Source organism: Nicotiana sylvestris, chromosome 1 (genome assembly GCF_000393655.2).
Source record: "Nicotiana sylvestris chromosome 1, ASM39365v2, whole genome shotgun sequence".
Lineage (NCBI taxonomy): Eukaryota > Viridiplantae > Streptophyta > Magnoliopsida > Solanales > Solanaceae > Nicotiana > Nicotiana sylvestris.
In genome coordinates, this window is record NC_091057.1 from 184,052,391 (window position 1) to 184,072,148 (window position 19,758).

Genomic DNA, 19,758 nt, shown 5'->3' on the forward strand with positions numbered 1-19,758 from the left:
TCCGGTCCGCGGTCCTGCCATTACAATGAAAACTGAAAAAGACTAACTAAGCCTATCAGCTACTAGTTACAAGGATTCCTATCTTTAACTCTTCTGAAACTTGATCTTGAGTCTTGAATGGTGCTTCATACAGACTTTGGATGTGAACCTTGACTTGCTAGTTGTAGGTGCTAGTTCTTGAGCAGACCACATCTGTTCTCCACTTCCGTACTCTGGGTTCTTTTTCTTTTTCTTTTTTTCTCTTTTTTCTTTTTTTTTCTATGCTTGCCTTTTTTCTCTTCTTGTTTTTGTTTTTGTGACCAGCTTCTGTTGATCATCCCAGACTATTGACTCGCATTCTTGAGGCGAGCTTCTACTATTTCTAACATGGATTGAATGCTGGGGATTTCTGTTGTAACCTTCTGCTTTCCAATGGGTCACTGCTTGATCTTGAAAAATGTTCCTCTGTTCTACAGGCGGACTCCTGACTTCTTCGATCTTTGACATACCACAAACTCCGTTCTACAGGCGGGTCCCTGACAACCAAAACAAACAAAACAAACAAAATTTCCTAACCCAGTTTGTACTGGGAAGATTTGTGAGTCGTTAGCAAAATTGTAACCTATTTATACTACTGATGCAATGATGAGAGTAAACTAAAGACTAGGCTAGGATGTGCATCTCCTACGAGTAAAACCAAAACTCTTGCTAGCAAATGTGTCTGCTAAAAAAACCTCAATGACTCAAACTAGAAAGTGCTTCTTCTATGGTTGAATCGGAATGAGCTAAACTAGGAAGTGCGTCTCCTAAGGGTGAAAACTTCAGTGACTAGAACTAGGAAGTGCGTCTCCTATGAATAAAATCTCGATTTAGGAAGTGCGTCTCCTAAAAAACTTGAAAGACCTTGATTAGGAAGTGCATCTCCTACGGGTAAACTTCAAAAAACTGGACTAGGAATTGTGTCTCCTATGGTCGAACTTAAAATGAATCAAACTAGGAAGTGCATCTCCTAAGGGTGATATCTCAATTCCGGAAGAGCGTCTCCTGAAATAAAATATAATCTGAAAAGCCAAACTAGAAAGTGCGTCTCCTAAAGCAAAAGTATAACCTGAGCGAACCAGACTAGGAAGTGTGTCTCCTAATAATGAAAACTTAATTCAGGAAGTGCGTTTCCTATGCATGAAATTAAACTTAGGAAGTGCGTCTCCTAGGGGTAAAATAGTCTTAGGAAGTGCGTCTCCTATGGGTGAAACCTTAATGATTTTGAACTAGGAAGTGTGTCTCCTATGAATGAAAATAATTTAGGAAGTGCGTCTCCTATGCGTGAAATTTTAATTTAGGAAGTGCGTCTCCTATGGGGTAAAAGTAAACTTAAGAAGTGTGTCTCCTATTGGCAAAACTAAACTTTAAGGAAGTGCGTCTCCTATTGGGTACAATAAACTTAGGAAGTGCGTTTCCTGTGGGTACAATAAACTTAGGAAGTGCGTCTCCTATTGGGAAAAACTGTTCTTAGGAAGTATGTCTCCTATTGGTAAAACTTACTTAGGAAGTGCGTCTCCTATGGGTACAACTATACTTAGGAAGTGCTTCTCCTGTTGGGTACAACTATACTTAGGAAGTGCGTCTCCTATTGGTGAGATTATTCTTAGGAAGTGCGTCTCCTATTGGTAAAACTATTCTTAGGAAGTGCGTCTCCTACTGGTGAAACTTGCTTAGGATGTGCGTCTCCTATTGGTGAAATTATTCTTAGGAAGTGCGTCTCCTCTGGGTGAAACTTATCTTAGGAAGTGCGTCTCCTATTGGTGAAACTATTCTTAGGAAGTGCGTCTCCTCCTGGTGAAACTTATCTTAGGATGTGCGTCTCCTATTGGTGAAATTATTCTTAGGAAGTGCGTCTCCTCTGGGTGAAACTTATCTTAGGAAGTGGATCTCCTACTAGTGAAACTTATCTTAGGAAGTGCGTCTCCTATTGGTGAAACTATTCTTAGGATGTGTGTCTCCTCTTGGTGAATCTTATCTTAGGAAGTGCGTCTCCTATTGGTGAAACTATTCTTAGGACGTACGTCTCCTATTGGTGAAACTTATCTTAGGAAGTGCGTCTCCTTAGGAAGTGCGTCTCCTATTGGTGAAATTATTCTTAGGAAGTGCGTCTCCTATTGGTGAAACTTATCTTAGGAAGTGCGTCTCCTTAGGAAGTGCGTCTCCTATTGGTGAAATTATTTTTAGGAAGTGCGTCTCCTATTGGTGAAACTTATCTTAGGATGTGCGTCTCCTGTTGGTGAAACTGACTTAGGATGTGCGTCTCCTCTTGGTGAATCTTATCTTAGGAAGTGCGTCTCCTCTTGGTGAAACTTACTTAGGAAGTGCGTCTCCTATTGGTGAAACTATTCTTAGGAAGTGCGTCTCCTTAGAAAGTGCGTCTCCTATTGGTGAAATTATTCTTAGGAAGTGCGTCTCCCATTGGTGAAACTTGCTTAGGAAGTGCGTCTCCTATTGGTGAAACTTATCTTAGGAAGTGCGTCTCCTATTGGTGAAATTATTCTTAGGAAGTGCGTCTCCTATTGGTGAAACTTATCTTAGGAAGTGCGTCTCCTATTGGTGAAACTTACTTAGGAAGTGTGTCTCCTATTGGTGAAACTTACTTAGGAAGTGTGTCTCCTATTGGTGAAATTATTACTTAGGAAGTGCGTCTCCTATTGGTGAAATTAACTTAGGAAGTGCGTCTCCTATTGGTGAAACTATTCTTAGGAAGTGCGTCTCCTACTGGTGAAACTTATCTTAGGAAGTGCGTCTCCTATTGGTGAAACTTAACTTAGGAAGTGCATCTCCTATTGGTGAAACTTATCTTAGGACGTGCGTCTCCTATTGGTGAAACTTAACTTAGGACGTGCATCTCCTATTGGTGAAACTTAACTTAGGAAGTGCGTCTCATATTGGTGAAACTTAACTTAGGATGTGCGTCTCCTGTTGGTGAAACTAACTTAGGATGTGCGTCTCCTGTTGGTGAAACTTAACTTTGGATGTGCGTCTCCTGTTGGTGAAACTAACTTAGGATGTGCGTCTCCTGTTGGTGAAACTAACTTAGGAAGTGCGTCTCCTGTTGGTGAAACTTAACTTAGGAAGTGCGTCTCTTATTGGTAAAAATAAACTTTAGGAGGAAATACATCTCCTATGGATAAAGACAAACTTAGGAGGAAATGCCTCTCCTATGGGTGAAACTAAAACAAACTTAGGAGGAAATGCATCCCCTATGGGTAAAGACGTGGAATGTATTCCCTTGTTATACAGGTGGGCGCCTAATGGTAAAGACACAAAATGTATTCCATTGTTATACAGGTGGGCGCCTAAGATATGAAATACACAGACAAAAAGTATTCCTCTCGTTATTCAGGTGGGCGCCTGTCTAAACTAAGACATAAAAGTATTCCTCTCATTATTCAGGTGGGCGCCTAATGGTAAAGACATGAAAAATGTATTCCCTTGTTATACATGTGGGTGCCTAATGGTAAAGACATGAAAAATGATAGACCCGCATTACACTGGTGGGTGACCTAGAATATGAAATGAACAGAGAAAAATGTATTCCCGCATTATACTTGTGGGTGACCTAGAACAGAAATGAAAAGACAGAAATGTATTCCTCTCGTTATTCAGGTGGGCGCCTGTCTTCATCAATAACTTTGAAAATAACATCCTATTTGAGGGCGGATGAACACGACATATCCTATTCGAGGGTGGATGAACCCGAACTATCCTGTTTGAGGGCGGATGAACCCGACATATCCTATTTGAGGGCGGATGAACCCAACATATCCTGTTTGAGGGCGGATGAACCCAACATATCCTGTTTGAGGGCGGATGAACCCAACATATCCTGTTTGAGGGCGGATGAACCCAACATATCCTATTTGAGGGTGGATGAACCCGACATATCCTATTTGAGGGCGGATATACCTGAACTATCCTATTCGAGGGCGGATGACCCAAAATATCCTATTCGAGGGCGGATGAACCCAAAATATCTTTTAAAACTTGAAAATGTCTTACCTCAAAACTTGCTGAGGATTATTTACTTACCTGTTGGGGGATAAAATGTTACCAGCTGGGGATAACGCTGTTGAGGATAATACTGCTGGGGGATTTTCATTCCTTCAAAACTGGTGCTCCACTCTTCGGAATCTTGTTGGGAATGATGTTGGCCTCTTGCTTTTTTCTGAGCTCAAGTTTCATCCCTTTGCTGGGGAACAACTTCCTCCATTGAAACTTATTATGTTGGGGGCAACTCTGGTTCTAAGACCACTTCCCTTGCGACTGGCGTTATCTTTATTCTTCCCCGAATGGGTACCTGACTTCCAGAAAATTTTCTAAATGGAAGGAAAATTTTCTGCCCCAGTTTGGCGATTTTCTTTATGGCCTGTTTTTCCGCCATCAATAACGTTCATTTTCCCTATTTCTAAATCAAAGAAAATTTTGTTAGTTTAAATACATGGTAAGCGGTCATGCCACTCTTGTTGGGGATGGTTTCCTCTTTCTCCTTTCCCAGCTTTGTGTTCCATTATGCTATCAAAACTTGCTGGGGATGATATTAATTGCTAACACTGGCCCATCCCATTTATCAATCTCATCTTGATGGGGATACCCTTCTTGACACGGGTTTCGCGCCTGTTCCTTGTACCACTTGGGTGTACTAGTTGATGGCCTATTTTGAAGTCATTTCCCACTGGTTCTGACCAAACAGACTCTACTAGGGAATTTTCTATGAAAGGAAAAAGATAAAAAGAAACAAAATAAAAGACAAAGGAGAAGATGACTCTTTAACAAAAGAAACTATAAATAAAAATCTATCAAACGCAGATACCGACTCTATTGGTCATGACATGCACACGTGGCCTATCCTCTGCCGTCAATCGTCTCTCAAGACCTTCCCTTGACGATTCCCCATCTGATTCCCAATCTTATTCGACTTGTAGTGCCCGAAGGGTTTTCACTATCAAGCCTCTCTCATTTTGGTTTTCTCTCAGCTTTCATCGCCTTATGGTGCCTGTGAAGGTTTTCACCAATAATACTCTCTCATTTTGTATCACTTTCCAGCTGGGGATTTGGAGTGTTGCCGGTATGACTCTTTCTGTCGGGGATTAGAGTCCTTTCTGTTGTGGAACAGAATGTTATGCTCACCGGTGAGACTCTCATTTATCTGACTTGGCATCTTTTGAAGACGATCTTTCTTTAGACCGTAATGTAGGTTTTTGGATAGGGCTAGAAAAAAAAGGGTATTAAAGGCTCAAAAATGCATCGATTTTGGGTTATTAATTACAACCTTCGGAACTAGAATTATTTACAACAAACGCAACCTCTGCCCCAGTTTCTTGCTTGGGGATATCTTAATTGATTTTTTTTTCATTTTTTTTTTCAAAACTATGACCGAGCCGTGAAGCGCCTACGTATCCTCTTTGAGGAATCAGGTCAAACGTAGTTTCCAATTCCTCTTTTTTTTCATTTGACTTTCGTTTTTTTTTCTTTTTATGTTATCATTTCTCTTTTCTTTTCTTTTTTTTTTTTCATTTTTGTTTTGTCGTTTTGCTATTTTTTTTTTATCTTCCATGTTCGTATCTTCTAGTCGTTGCTACTGATTCCGAACGAGGGGTATGAAAGAAAACAAATAAGGCTCAAAGGGCTAACGAAGGATAAAGTGTTTAGGTAGCAGAACAAAATGCCTTCATCATTCCAGTCTTCAAACATGCCAAGTGCAAACAACACAATTAAATAAAGATTTGCAGTCTCTTCTGATGGTGCTGGATTTGACAATTATATTCGCATTTGCTTTTTTATTTGTCATTTCTAAAGCATCGTTGGGCGACACTCTCATTATCATGCCAATTTGGTGAATCTTGCTTTTAACGGTTTTCTTTATATTTTACTTGCCCCAGTTCCATATGACTCGAGCTCTGAATAATCTCAACCGTCCTTATTTCCTTTAAATGGTCTGATCGCCTTTCCAGGGTTTTATGATTAACTTTTAAGGTTAGGCCCAAACTGTGTGCGCATGTCATGTCACTAGAATCGGCACCGAACAAAAATGATAAAAGGACTAAACAAAGAGATGACTGGAAATAATAAAAGACCGGATTTTGCATTGGACGACCGGTGAAATGGCTTGAATAACAAAACAAAACAAACCAGAACAAAATCCTAAACAACCCTGACAAAACTTAAACAGACCGCTATGACAAAACGGAAAGATAAGCGGCAAGATATTGACACAAAACAATCCGAATTACAATCTTAATGATCCGAATAACAGAAATGACAACAAAATAAGCCACCACAAGCTTCTCTCTTGTTATCCAAGGAACAGAGCGTCCTTCCACTTTATCAAGACTGGCATCTTAGCCACTGAGCTTCGCATCGATACTGCCAAGACCATTACCAGCTTCAATATCATCAACATCGGTCAACAAGTTCTCAAGAGGATTCGCGTGCTCCCTGTCACTGTCATCGATCACAATTGCCCCTTCCTGAATCATTCTTTCTATTTCCTTTTTCAAAGAACGACAGTCTTCAATGCTATGTCCTTGGACATTAGAGTGATACATGCATCGTACAGCAGGATCGAATCCTTTTGCATATGGGTCTGGAGTATAGCCAAGGAGCGGCTCAATCAGTCCTGAAAGCTTTAGCTTTTCAAACAAACTTGCGTAGGACTCCCCAATTGGCGTGAAATTGTTTCCTTGCCTTTGTTTTCCCCCATGCCCCTGTTTTCTAGGGTCGTTGGGTGCTTGAAAACGTTGTGAAGGCAAGAATGCATTACGTGGTGCTGGCTCTCGCCAGCGGGGGTAACCTGATGGTTGACCCTGCGACCGGACCTTGTTCGGAGGATAATACTGAGGCAGATTATATGGAGCTCGGGGGCAGGCTTGGGCATGATGGGCTGAAAAGAGTGGCTCTGATGGTGGGTAGTAGGGTTGTGGAAGGTTGTATGGAGTGTGTGGATAATTTGGATGACTGGGTCTGGGCTGGTAGTGAGGGGAAGGACCTCTGAATTTGGACCTAGTACCTGCTTCGACTGATGCGACCTCGAGCGCACCTCCCGCGCCGCTCTGAATAGCCTGGGTCGTTGCCTTGAGCGCTGAGTAATTTAGGATTTTGTCAGACCTTAGACCCTCCTCTATCATGACCCCTATCTTTACCACTTCATTGAAGGATTTCCCAACCGTTGTCACCAAGTGACCAAAGTAAGTTGGATCCAGTGTTTGCAAGAAGTAGTCCACCATTTCTCCCTCTTTCATGGGAGGATCAACTCTGGCCGCTTGTTCTCTCCAGCGGAAACCAAACTCACGAAAACTTTCCCCAGGCTTCTTTCCAGTCCTCAGCAATGTGAGACGGTCAGGGACTATCTCGAGATTGTATTGAAAATGACCTGCGAAAGCCTGCGCCAGATCATCCCAAGTGTACCATCTGCTGGAATCCTGCCTGGTATACCATTCTAGTGCCGATCCACTCAGACTTTGGCCGAAATAAGCTATCAGCAGCTCATCTTTGCCACCTGCCCCTCTCATTTTGCTACAGAATCCCCGCAAATGCGCCATGGGATCACCGTGCCCTTCATATAAATCAAACTTAGGCATCTTGAACCCAGCCGGGAGTTGGACGTCCGGGAAAGGGCATAGATCCTTGTAGGCCACGCTGACCTGGTTGCCCAATCCGTGCAGGTTCCTGAAGGACTGCTCCAGGCTTTTGAACTTCCTCATTACCTCATCTTGTTCTGGGACCTTAACCGGCTTTTCAATCTCTGCCGGTACCTCTAAGTACGGGTTGTAGGTATGGGGTTCTGGTGCATGAAATGTGGGCTCAGAGGGATAGTATTGCGTATCAGGAGCCTGAAACAATGGCTCGATGGTCGTTCTTTGCAGGGTGACTGATGTAGGTCCCACAAAAGTGGGAACATTTGGTCTCGGGAGAGGTTGATGGGATAGTGGAGCTTGGGAATAATGGGGGCTTCTCTCCTGAAGACAACAGTGATTTGAGAGGCTTGTTGAAGGGCCGAAGTGGGGGTATTCGGGCACGTGCCCTAGTGGCTCAGGGCTATTTTGTGCTTTGGCTAGAGCTAGCTGCATTGCATTCATCTCTAGTCCCATCCTTTCTATCTTTTCCATCGCTTCCTTTAACAACTGGCTCATCGGCCTTTCTTCCTCGGTACTATTCTCTGAAGTAGTCATGCTTGTTGTTATCGGTCCTTTGGATCTAGTTTGGTAAGGGTGTGTTGCCAGAATTCTTTAACAACTAACTGTTTGAGATTCGGAAAACAACAAACTTGTTAGCGTTTAGAGTTTAACAGATTTGATAACAACACATTGAGGATGCAATGCTCCTAGGCAGTTAACCGTTTCTAACATGCTTTGCTTCAAACAACATGCGTCATCCCGGCTTGCTTATTTGCCCCTTTGAAGTACTTTGGGAACCCTTTTGTTGTGGTCGAATCTTATGGAGATTGCCTACGTATCATGACCCCGCATGAATCAGACCTTGCGTTGTTCGGGCCAATAAAAGATAAACAATAATAAACATTTTTTTTCAATTTTCATATTAAAACAAACTGGGTTTCAAAGGTTTAAAGATGACCTACAAACTTGAAAATTAAACAACCCGCATATTCTAATCAAAAGATTTACAAACTCAAAAACAAATGGCCAGCTTCCTTTCTCCGTTTGACAAATGCAACCGAACGGTTATTTTTGCAAATGTGGCCCTTTCCACATTCATAGGAATTTTGAGGCCGGGGAGGATTATTTTGACACTTTACAAACTTGTCCATTCTTTTACGAAAATAACCTTTTGACAATTGAAAGATACTCTAAGGCTATTTCGGCAAGAACGGTTTAAAACGCGGCCGAAGCTGGCTCGGCTTATTTTGACCAAAAATCCGAACGGTATTCACCTGACCGTTGACTCTTTGTTTTTTTTTCAAATTACAATAAAAACCTAGTGTTGCAAACACGGCCCTTCAGCGCTTCGGGGACGAAGATTTTTTTAAGGTTGTGTGGGTCAACTGGACCAAAATCCTAAACATGACCCAAAAGGTGGCTATTTATGCAAAGTCAGCCTTCCGGCGTCCCTTTCGGGAACATTCGGCTATTTATGACAAAACAACATCACCTGACTTATTCATGATTCTTTTTATCGTTTTTCAAATTAGCAAACTCAATATTGCAAACACGGCCTTGCAATGTCTCTGGGACGAAAATTTTTAAGGCTGTGTGGGTCGATTGGACCAAATCTTAAAAAAATGACCCGAAGATGGCTATTTATGCAAAGTCAGCCTTCCGGCGTCCCTTTCGGGAATATTCGGCTATGTCTTGATAAAATAGCGTCACCCGACTTCTTTACGACAAAATTAAAATTTGACATATATTTTTTATTATTATTATTCTTTATTTGTTTTTTGGCTTTTTAGCAAAAGGTGGGGTTGGACATCACTCGACTTATTTATGACATGTTTTTTTTATTATTATTTGTTTTTGGCTTTTTTAGCAAAAGGGGGGTTGGACCAGATGAGGGTTGCCTACGTATCTCACATCCGGTGAGAATCAAACCCGCGTAGTTCGGGCAAATAAACTATTTTTGAGAAGATCCTTTTCCATTTTTTTTACAACAAACAAACAAACTATTATTTTTCATTCATAACAAACTAACAAACTAACAAGAAACATAAAACATTCCTTTTTTTTTTCAAAATTTCGGCGGAGTTTCAACACTACTTGGACATTGATTTTTTTTTTTCTAAAAATAAGTAGTTATATCTCTACACTGTTATTTTCTCCTCTTTTTCACGATTTTTTTTTAATCTGCCGAAAATGATGAAAACATACAAAATCTTTTGAATTTTCATGCTTTTTTTAATATGTATTTTTATTTTTTATATTTATTATTATTTTTCAAAAATGTGGCATGGGAAACATAAGGATTTCCAAGACATCTTGGATTCCACAAATGTTCCCCATGTGCTTTTTCCTAAAAATGAAGTGTGGGGGACATAGGGAATTCCAAGACTTCTTGGATTCCACAAATGTTCCCCATGTGCTTTTTCCCAAAAATGAAGTGTGGGGGACATAGGGAATTCCAAGACTTCTTGGATTCCACAAATGTTCCCCATGTGCTTTTCCCAAAAATGAAGCATGGGGGACATATGGAATACCAAGGCTTCTTGAATTCCACAATGTTCCCCATGTGCTTAATTAACATAATAGCATGCTTATCTAAAAAATCGTGCAACTTTCTTATTTAACGTGATCAGCATGATAAGGAGTGTCATTTGTCCGCAAATATCATTGGTCCGCCAAATGACTCATTCACCCTTGAATAAATACAACATGTAGCACATAGGATGCCAAAAGATGGTCTATTATTTTCAGGTTGCTTGTCCTAGACGGACTCAACCCCTGTGTTGAGTCCCCTAAGTCAAATGCACATGATGCAAATAAATGTTCCTACTAGGGATCCGGCATGAAGTTGAGTTATTCTAGGTTCAGAACCTGGGTGTTTGTTCTAGACCTGGCTTACCCGAGCGGACAGCTCGAGCCGAGGGGGGGCAGCGTACCGGGAATACAGAAGCTTCACCGGCTTAGCAACTTGTCCGAACCTCGTTCTAAATTGGGATTTGACACTATACAGAAAAGAAGTCGTACGAAGTACACCCTTCTTCATGATTTAGAAGACTCAGAAAGGATATGGGTTTCGGCACAGTTTATATACAGTTCACGTAATATCAAAGCGGTAAAAGCAGCATTTAGCACATTAGGCTCAAACATGTAAAAATCAGATAAAACCAAATATAACAATTTATCTAAGCTCGAATTTCTAACCCTGAACCAGTGGTTCTGGGTTTTTTAAAAAGTCCCTAGCAGAGTCGCCAGAGCTGTCACACCTCCTTTTTCTGCACCCGCGAGGGTACAAGGGAGTTTTTTCCAATTAAAGGACAATCGAAACGGGATTGGTTTATTTATTTCAGAGTCGCCACTTGGGAGATTTAGGGTGTCCCAAGTCACCAATTTTAATCCCGAATCGAGGAAAAGAATGACTCCATATTACAGTCTGCGTACCAGAAATCCGGATAAGGAATTCTGTTAACCCGGGAGAAGGTGTTAGGCATTCCCGAGTTTCGTGGTTCTAGCACGGTCGCTCAACTGTCATATTCGGCTTATTTATCTTATTTTTAATACAATTATGAACCAATGTGCCAATTTTAACTTTTTACCACTTTATTATTATTATTTTAGAGAATGTGAACATCGCTTAAAAACATGTCTTTGGACTGCGTCACATGAAATGCACCCACAATCCGGAACATATTTTATTTGATGTTTTGGGATTTGGATTTGGGTCGCATGAAATGCACACCCGAGTTTAAGAAAATAGATTATTAAACACGCGCCTAAAGAGACTATCGTGTTATTATTTTGGGAAAGCCATGAAATTCGCTAAACGACCCTCCTGAATTCTAAGTAATTTTAATACATATATTTTTGTGAGGGCTCCGCAATCTGTACATTTTTTATTTGGCGAAGCTTGTCTCGTTTTTATTTTTTTATTTTTAAAAGGATGCCATTTTTAATACCTTTAACAATACCAAACCCTACAGCCACTTTACAACTAAAATCTCATAACTTGTCAAAAGTTTAATAAAAGAAGTTAAGCGAATGAGTGTTTCGGGCGTAATAACAACAGGTACTAATACTAATTTTGTCCAAATAAACTAAGAAAATGAAGGGACGAACGAATCAACGTCAAACTGTGTCCTAGAACTCCTAATACAACTAAATCAAATGACATCAAGTAAACAAGAATAACATAACACAAAGATGAACCAAAATGCATACAGTGAAACATAAGCAGAAAATTATCATACCAATTTCTATATTGCATCTTCGAACATTTAACGTAACGTTTCCTTATCTAATACTTGAGGTTTACTAACCTGAATAAAACAGAAACGGATGGAGCCATGGACCAGTCCTCAACATCGACCTCAACGGATGACCTCGAACGGGAACCCATGGAAACAGTCATCAAAGCTCAAACGGAATAGCTCGCGCCAGAAACTCGAACATGAACGGACGAAGAAGAAGGTGATGACTGCTACTGGTTTTTTTCGTGTGGTCCTTCGAACGTGAGGGGGCCGAACGACGAAGGAGGTGATGAAGATGGTTGTGGCGTCGGGACATGGGTTCGACGGGCAGTGATGGTGGTTTCACGATGGAAGGTGATGGCATTTGGATGTAGGGTCGACGACATTGCTGCTGGTTCGTGAGGGATGGTGGGTTGTTGATGGTGGTCGTGAGACGGAGAAGGAGCTGGGGCGACGACCGGGAAAGCAGCAGCCATTGCTGCTTGACAGAGGCTGGACATAGTGGAGGAAACTGGTAGCGGCAGCAATGGTGGGTTTCACGGAGGAAGAAGGCGATGGGGAAGGTGACGGACTGGTTGCGATGGAGTTTGGGATGAGACGGGGCTGTTTGGTGGTTTATTGATGGTGGTGGTGAGACGGAGAGGGAGTAGGGTTATGGTCGCTGGTTATGGCGACGAGGTGTTGGAGCTAGGAGGAGGAGGAGTGACGATGGAAGGAGCTGGTGGTCCGGACAGTGGGGTCGACGGTGGTTTTGGTGGTGGAAGGGTCTGTTTAGTATAGGGTCGTTTGGGCGGTGGTTTTTTCTGTCACAGTAGGGTTTTCCTTCCTTCTTTTTGGAAAGAAGATGATGAACAGTCTTATCTTTTCAAAAATCCCATGCGTTCAACCCCTTTTGCCTTGTCTTTGTCCGTGTATTTTGTACCCAATGCCAAGCAAATGGACCCCACGTGTGTAGGGGTCCAAGATTTGTGTCCCCCATGCGCGGTGGGGTTCCCCGTGTGCGGTGTTTCGTCCGTGTTCCCCACGCGTGTCCCCTCATGTGTGGTGGACTCGGATTATTATGGGCTAGGTCCGAAATTAGGCCTAAAACCGGGTAGTTTGAACCCGAATATTATTCTTTTGCCCGGACCCGAGAAATAGGAACACGACGTTGCTCAACTGATTATGTAAGCAAAATAGCTACTAAAATAAGACTAATTATTTAAAACAAAACTATATTATTATTTTTTAATATTTTTTCGAGATTAAAATAGCTACAAAACATTAATAAAACTATTTTTGTAATTTTCGTTTTTTAATATAAAGATAAAATATTAAGTAATATTTTTTGTATTTTTCAAAATTAAAATGACTACAAAACATTAATAGAATTATATTTTTTGGTAATTTCGAAATTATATAAAGTACAAAAATAAAGTACAATTTTTTGTATTTTTTCAAGTTTATGAGAAATACATAAACTAAAATATATATATATATATATATATATATATATATATATATATATATATTGTAATTTTTTCCTTTTGCGACGAAATAAAGTAAAGTAGTCCAAATAGCTATATTAGACCCAATTTCAAATATTCACGCTAAAAATGTGAAAATTCCCGGGAGGGTCAAAAATCACGTGTCTACACCATCTACACCAAAAACTACTCAAAATAGTATTCATCTTGAAACTATACTCCAAAACCACAATAACCTAAAGCTACTCTAACACTATCTGCATCTTTGAATCTGACTCCGTGATTTGTCTAGCAATCTTTGAAGGTGCTTCATTCTCGCTTATGGCATCAACGTCTATCTTCCGCATAGCATATTCCCAGAAGAGAGCACCATATCTTTGACGGAGTAGAGTGAAATCAAATGCTGTTTGTGGAATCTCTCCAAGAGTGCTCAGAAACTCTGCGTATGCTGCAACATGTACCCCACAATCTCTAAAAAAAATTAATAAAATACAAATTTTGGCTGGTGTTTCACAAAAAATTAATTCCCTGCATTTAACAAGAATAAATACATGTAAATACAATTGAATACAATGCATATTTCATAGTAAATCTGACATGAATACAACTACAAACACTTAGAAGTATAGATATAACTGAATACACAGAGTATATTACAGTACATCTGATATGAATACATACGAATACAACTAAATACACTGACAAAGCTAAATACATATTAAAAAACTAGCTACAACACACATGACATAAAAAATAAGTGAGTTGAATACATATGAATACAATTAAAAACTTACTGGGAAATTAAACAGTTGCAAACAAAAAATAACTAAGATGAATACAATTAAAAACATACTGGAAAATTGAACAGTTGCAAACTATCAAAATACATAAGAATACATATACATACTTATAAATACAACTGAATACAGTAATACCAAATAGTACAAAAATGTGAAATTGAATAAAACTAAATATATTTAAATACAACCAGATACATACGAATACAACATCGTACATGTAAAATAACTTGAATAATTATGAATACATATAAGTTTCTTTGAATGCATATTGATACAATAGCAATTACCTTTTCGTGTCGTGTATCTGATGTTTTTTTTGCAGCGACTTCCTTTACATTGACACATGAAGAATCACTCATAGGTTTTTTCTTCTTTGTAACAACTGGATTTTTTGTTTCTTTTGAAGATTTCTCAACTTGGACTTCTTTCAACTTGTCATTGTATAATTTAGTTCTTGTCTCTGAAACTGTATTTGCTGATAAACCTGCAAAATCCGACTCCCCTTGAGTTATTTGCAACGAGAAAGAGGGCCCATCAAAATTGAGAATTTTGGTGGGTATACCTCTGGTTATCATCTTGTGTGGCGTTGAATCCGCCATTGGAGAGAAAAACCAAAGCTTCCTGGTAAGTAAACAATACCAATGGTTATTGTTTCAGAAATTTATGAAAAATCGGTATAAAAATTAGAGAACCAAAATAATGATATCAAAGTTCGAAGAAGTAAACTTACCAGGAGAAAACAAATCGGCAGTAAAACATTGATTTAAGATATATTTTGAATGTGGGATTGATAATGGCGGAGAAATAGAGAATTTGTGTGGGAGAAGAGTTATGAAACGTGGGTTTGTGGGAGAAGAGAGTAAAGTGTATGCAAAAAGAGAGAGAGAACGTGGTTAGAGCAGATATACGGTGATTATGTGAGAGAAAATACTAAAAAGGAGAGAGAAGAATATTATTTAGCATATATGGTGCCTTAAATATAAGATGTAACTATAATTAGATATTTTGCTACAAAGGATAAAATGTATTTATAGGATGTAATATTTTAAAATGGTATTTATATAAAATAAATGGGGTACTAAGGTTTTCTATAGGGTGTAAAATTTCCTCTTTTTTTTCACTTTTAGCATGCGTCAGAACTACTTACATTCTGTTGCTTAAAAAGTATATAAAACTTGTATAATTTTTGTATTTAACATACATACAATATTTATATATATATAAATACAAAAACAATATTTTTCGACTATAATTTTTAGAGTGGCTATACAATGTCATTTTCAACACTTTGCTACTTTTCCAATTTTAGTGGAATCGGTGAAAAATGATTTCAGAAACGATAACGTATCCCCCATATAGATTGTGAGGTGACTGATGAGAAAAATTTGTCTGCCTTAAATTAGGATTATTTAGTTAGTTAGCAAAATAATTACATGTGGTTAGATGCAATATGAATGCAGGCCCCAGAAAATATTCCCTAAATCTTTACTATTTCCATTTTCTAGTGTAGGATTACAGGGATAGAAAGATCCTTGACAGACAAGAGATCTTCAAACAATTTGGGTCCGTAATTAAAAATTAAAATACAAAAAGAAAATCAAGGGGTGTAACGTGATGTTAGTTGAATCTTTTAAAGTGTATACTTATGAGGTTAATTAATCTGTTAATTGTCCGTATATCTTAGATCCTAAAAATTTGATGTTAGTTAATCTACTCTCTCTCATGGATCCAGCTAAAACTAACATTGACTATTTCAATATATTTTCTTTAAATAAATTAATTGACTAAAAAAGTAGGCTACACCTACATTAACGAAAAGGATCAGCATTTCTAAAAATGCGAAGACATAATTAAGTGAGTATAATCTTCATATCTTTCCATTTGCACATACATATTTTCGAATAAGTCTATGTCGTATAATAACATCTGGTTTGAACTAAAACAGAAACAACTTTATAGAGAGAAATTAGAGTGAACTTAAAGACATCCCAAAAACAAAAATAAAATTAACCAAATATTGCCACACAAAACATTTAGGGTGTGTCTAGTATGAAAGGGAAATATTTTTCGGAAAATGTTTTTCAATTTTCTCATGTTTGGTTGACTTAAATGTTTTGAAAAACAATTTTCTTATGAACTCATTTTTATTTCCTTATCAAGAGAAGTGAAAATATTTTCCAAAACTCCTTATCAACCTTCCTCACCCTCACCAACCCACCCCACCCCCTCTCCAAAAAAGTTTTTTTTTTTAAATTTCAGTTTTTCCGTTACCACCCACCCTACTACCCCTCCACCCCACCCCACACCAACATAAAAAAATTATTATCCATCATTAGTTTTTGTATCTAAGTTCAATTTTCTGTTTTTTCGTTTTTCTGCACCACCCACCCCCAACCCCCCCACCTCACAATTTTTTTTACCTTTTTTTTTGTATTTTTCTGTTTTTTTGTTTTTCTGCCCCCTGCCCCGAAAAAAAATATTTTTAAAATATATTTTTCAGTTTTAATTTTTTTATTTATCGGTTTAAAGGTTCAAAATTTTACAAGTTCCAAAATTATGAGTTCAGAGGTTTATGTGTTTAGAAGTTTACGGGTTTAGAAATTATAAAGTTTACAGGTATTCCGCGGTTTGAAAGTTTAGCGGTTCGAAAATTTATGAAATTTGTGGGTTTGGAAGGTTGTTGGTTTGAAAGTTTATGACTTCATGTTTATTATATCTAAATTATTTATGAATACTCTTGAGAAGTCGATTTCAATAATTTGCGTACCAAACACCGAAAAATGAATAAGATTACTACTTGTTTTCCAAGAGAACATTTTCTTAAAAAATATTTTCCTCCGTTATACCAAACACACCCTTAATGTCAGTTTATGTCTTTAGGAAAATAGAAAGGAGAAGATGCATTTAGTGCTAATTTTGTCCCCATTTATCTTTCACTCTTTTGCTTTTTCGTTGAAATACTACTTTTTTTTTAATTAGATTAAAAAACAACAACAATAATAATGATCTAGTAAAATCTCACTTATGGGGTTTAGGAAGGATAGTGTATACGCAGACCTTACCCCTACATCGAGGGAGTGGAGAGACTGTTTCCGAAAAACCCTCGGCTCAAGAAGACGAAAAGAGACAATATCAGTACCACCAACAAATACCAATGGAAAAATAACAATATTATGAAAACCAGAAAATAGATGCAAAGCAAAAGCGGTAGCTAGTAAATAGACCCGTCACTATGTAAAACAAAAGACTAATAGAACACAACATAGCAACTAGTTGACTCAGACAAAAATCCTACCAGACTAGTCTCACAAATGTACGAAGTAAGGAAATATTCAACTACCTCCTAACCTACAACCGTAATACTCAACCTCTACAACTTCCTATCAAGGGCCATGTCCTCGGAAATCTGAAGTCGCGCCATGTCCTACCTGATCACGTCTCCCCAATACTTCTTTGGCTACCTCTTCTCGTGCCATCCAAGATTTAAATTAGATTAAAGTTACTAAAATTAAAATATCATTCAGTATGAAATAATTGCAAAACGTAACATTTTTTTATAGTTTACAGATACTTAACTTTTAATCTATGATAAGAATATATTTTTGACAAATCAAATTAATTTTTCTTTAAATAAGCACAAAAAACAATCAAATTGATTTTTTTTTGCTTGATTAACCTGGTATCAAATATAAATTGACCGATTAAATAGAGTCTATATTTCTCAATATTCAAAACTCGAAATCGAAACCTTCATTTGTATAAAGAGATTCCATATATCTCACCATACTCTTTGATATATTAAAAAAAAAACTAATTCCCAGGCAACAAAATGAGACAAAAAATGAAATTAAAAAAAAATCAATAATGGAAAACAAAATTCACAGAGATTCAAAAGAGAGACTCGTTAGTTGTAAAATAGGGTCCCACAACGGCAACTAATCATATTCACTTTTTCTCTGCCCACCACATGGGCCTTAGAGCACCTGTCGCAATCCCGTAGATATCCTCAACTACCAAGGGCAATTTGGTCTTTTCAATTACCCGGTCTATATAAGTGACCCGCGTAGAGTACAACTCCTTACAATTCCAAATCGCAAACCGGAAAAGTTTCTCCACACTCTCACACGCCACTCATATTCCTACACAGTTGTCACTGGAGATGTCGCCGGAGATCGGAAAATCAATGAAGATCCGTTACATTGTCAAGATTCGTCAGATGCTTCGGCATTGGAAAAGAAGAGCTGTGTCGTCTTCGTCTAAACGAATAGCTCCTGATGTGCCCGCCGGACATGTGGCAATCTCCGTAGGCAGTAGTTGCCGGAGATTCGTCGTGCGAGCGACGTACTTAAATCATCCGATTTTCAGGAACCTATTGATCCAGGCCGAGGAAGAGTACGGTTTTTCAAACCATGGAACCTTGGCTATACCTTGCGACGAGTTCCTGTTCGAGGAGATCCTTCGGTTTGTCTCTAAATCCGTATCGGGTAACCCGACCCGTTCATTGAGCCTTGAGGATTTTCAGAAATCATGCCATGCAAAGTACCGGAATAGTGTGGATAATTTTGGTGAATCTCGGCCACTACTGAGATGTACTGACAAATCAGTTTGTTAAAAGATAGAAAATTCGATTAGGCAATAGAAATTTGTGGTGTTGCAATTAATGGAGATGGCCAAAGAACCTTTTGAGGACTGAGTCATCCTGAATTGTGCTGATGACAGGCGCTAGATTGTAAAGAGTGTCTGTTACAATTTTACTATTTTTTTCTTTCTGAATTTTACAATATTATTATTCTCTCTTTTTTTTCTCTATCGAGACAAAAGTTGTACAATTTGATACGTAATTGATATACTATACAATGAATATTTTTAAGCTCGCTACTTCTTTATATGTATCAGTCTCATGCACACCCAAAAAAAAAAAAATCGATCCTTTTTTTTATTTGTTATTTTTTATTCCTAATATATTTCTTGATTTTGAAGAAATATAATACAATCTAGAGCATGAAATGCAGCCATTTGAAAATTTGTGATCCCATAATAGAAGATCAGGAGAAATCAATAACAATAAGGAAATCCGAATGATGGCTTTCCCATTTAAAAAGATGGCAATTTTGCAAACTAAACTTGTCTAAAATATTTGACATTTTAGCAAAATAAAAATTAATTTATACTACTATTTTTTCCAGATCTAATATAATCTTCCTATCCTAATTAGTTTGAGTATTAATTAAGTTAGATTTTTAAAGAGAAATCAAGGATAATTTGGACAATACAACTATTCAGTGGCTTCTATATATAGATGGTGTGTAAAAATGTTAAATAGTATAATTTTATTCATTGAGGCTGTAATTTTTTTTTTTTACAACATCATACTTAAAATACAATTTGCTGATATTTTTGCATATGTTATGAAATAAGAGCAATTTAGTAAAACATGAACAAGAAATAAAGACAATTTAGTAAAACATGAACAAGAAATAGAGATAGAGAGAAAGGAAGAGATTTTCTTCTTAAATTGTGTGTATTTTCTTATCTATTACAAAACCTTTATATAGGCATGAAAAGTGAAGAAAATATGTCATTGAATATGTCATTAACTATTTGAGAGAAA

General features: G+C 38.1%; 1 protein-coding gene across 1 annotated transcript; it reads left to right on the forward strand.

The window, feature by feature from the left end:
• The first annotated feature begins 18,306 nt into the window (after positions 1–18,306).
• Positions 18,307–18,759, forward strand: LOC104244225 (auxin-induced protein 6B-like). Its single transcript, XM_009799602.2, has one exon. It carries the CDS (start codon positions 18,307–18,309, stop codon positions 18,757–18,759), a length of 453 nt encoding a protein of 150 aa, XP_009797904.1.
• Positions 18,760–19,758: the final 999 nt, after the last annotated feature.

Bases quoted from the DNA above. Each gene is read 5' to 3' on its own strand.
- LOC104244225 (XM_009799602.2), top strand. From the start codon at position 18,307: ATGTCGCCGGAGATCGGAAAATCAATGAAGATCCGTTACATTGTCAAG.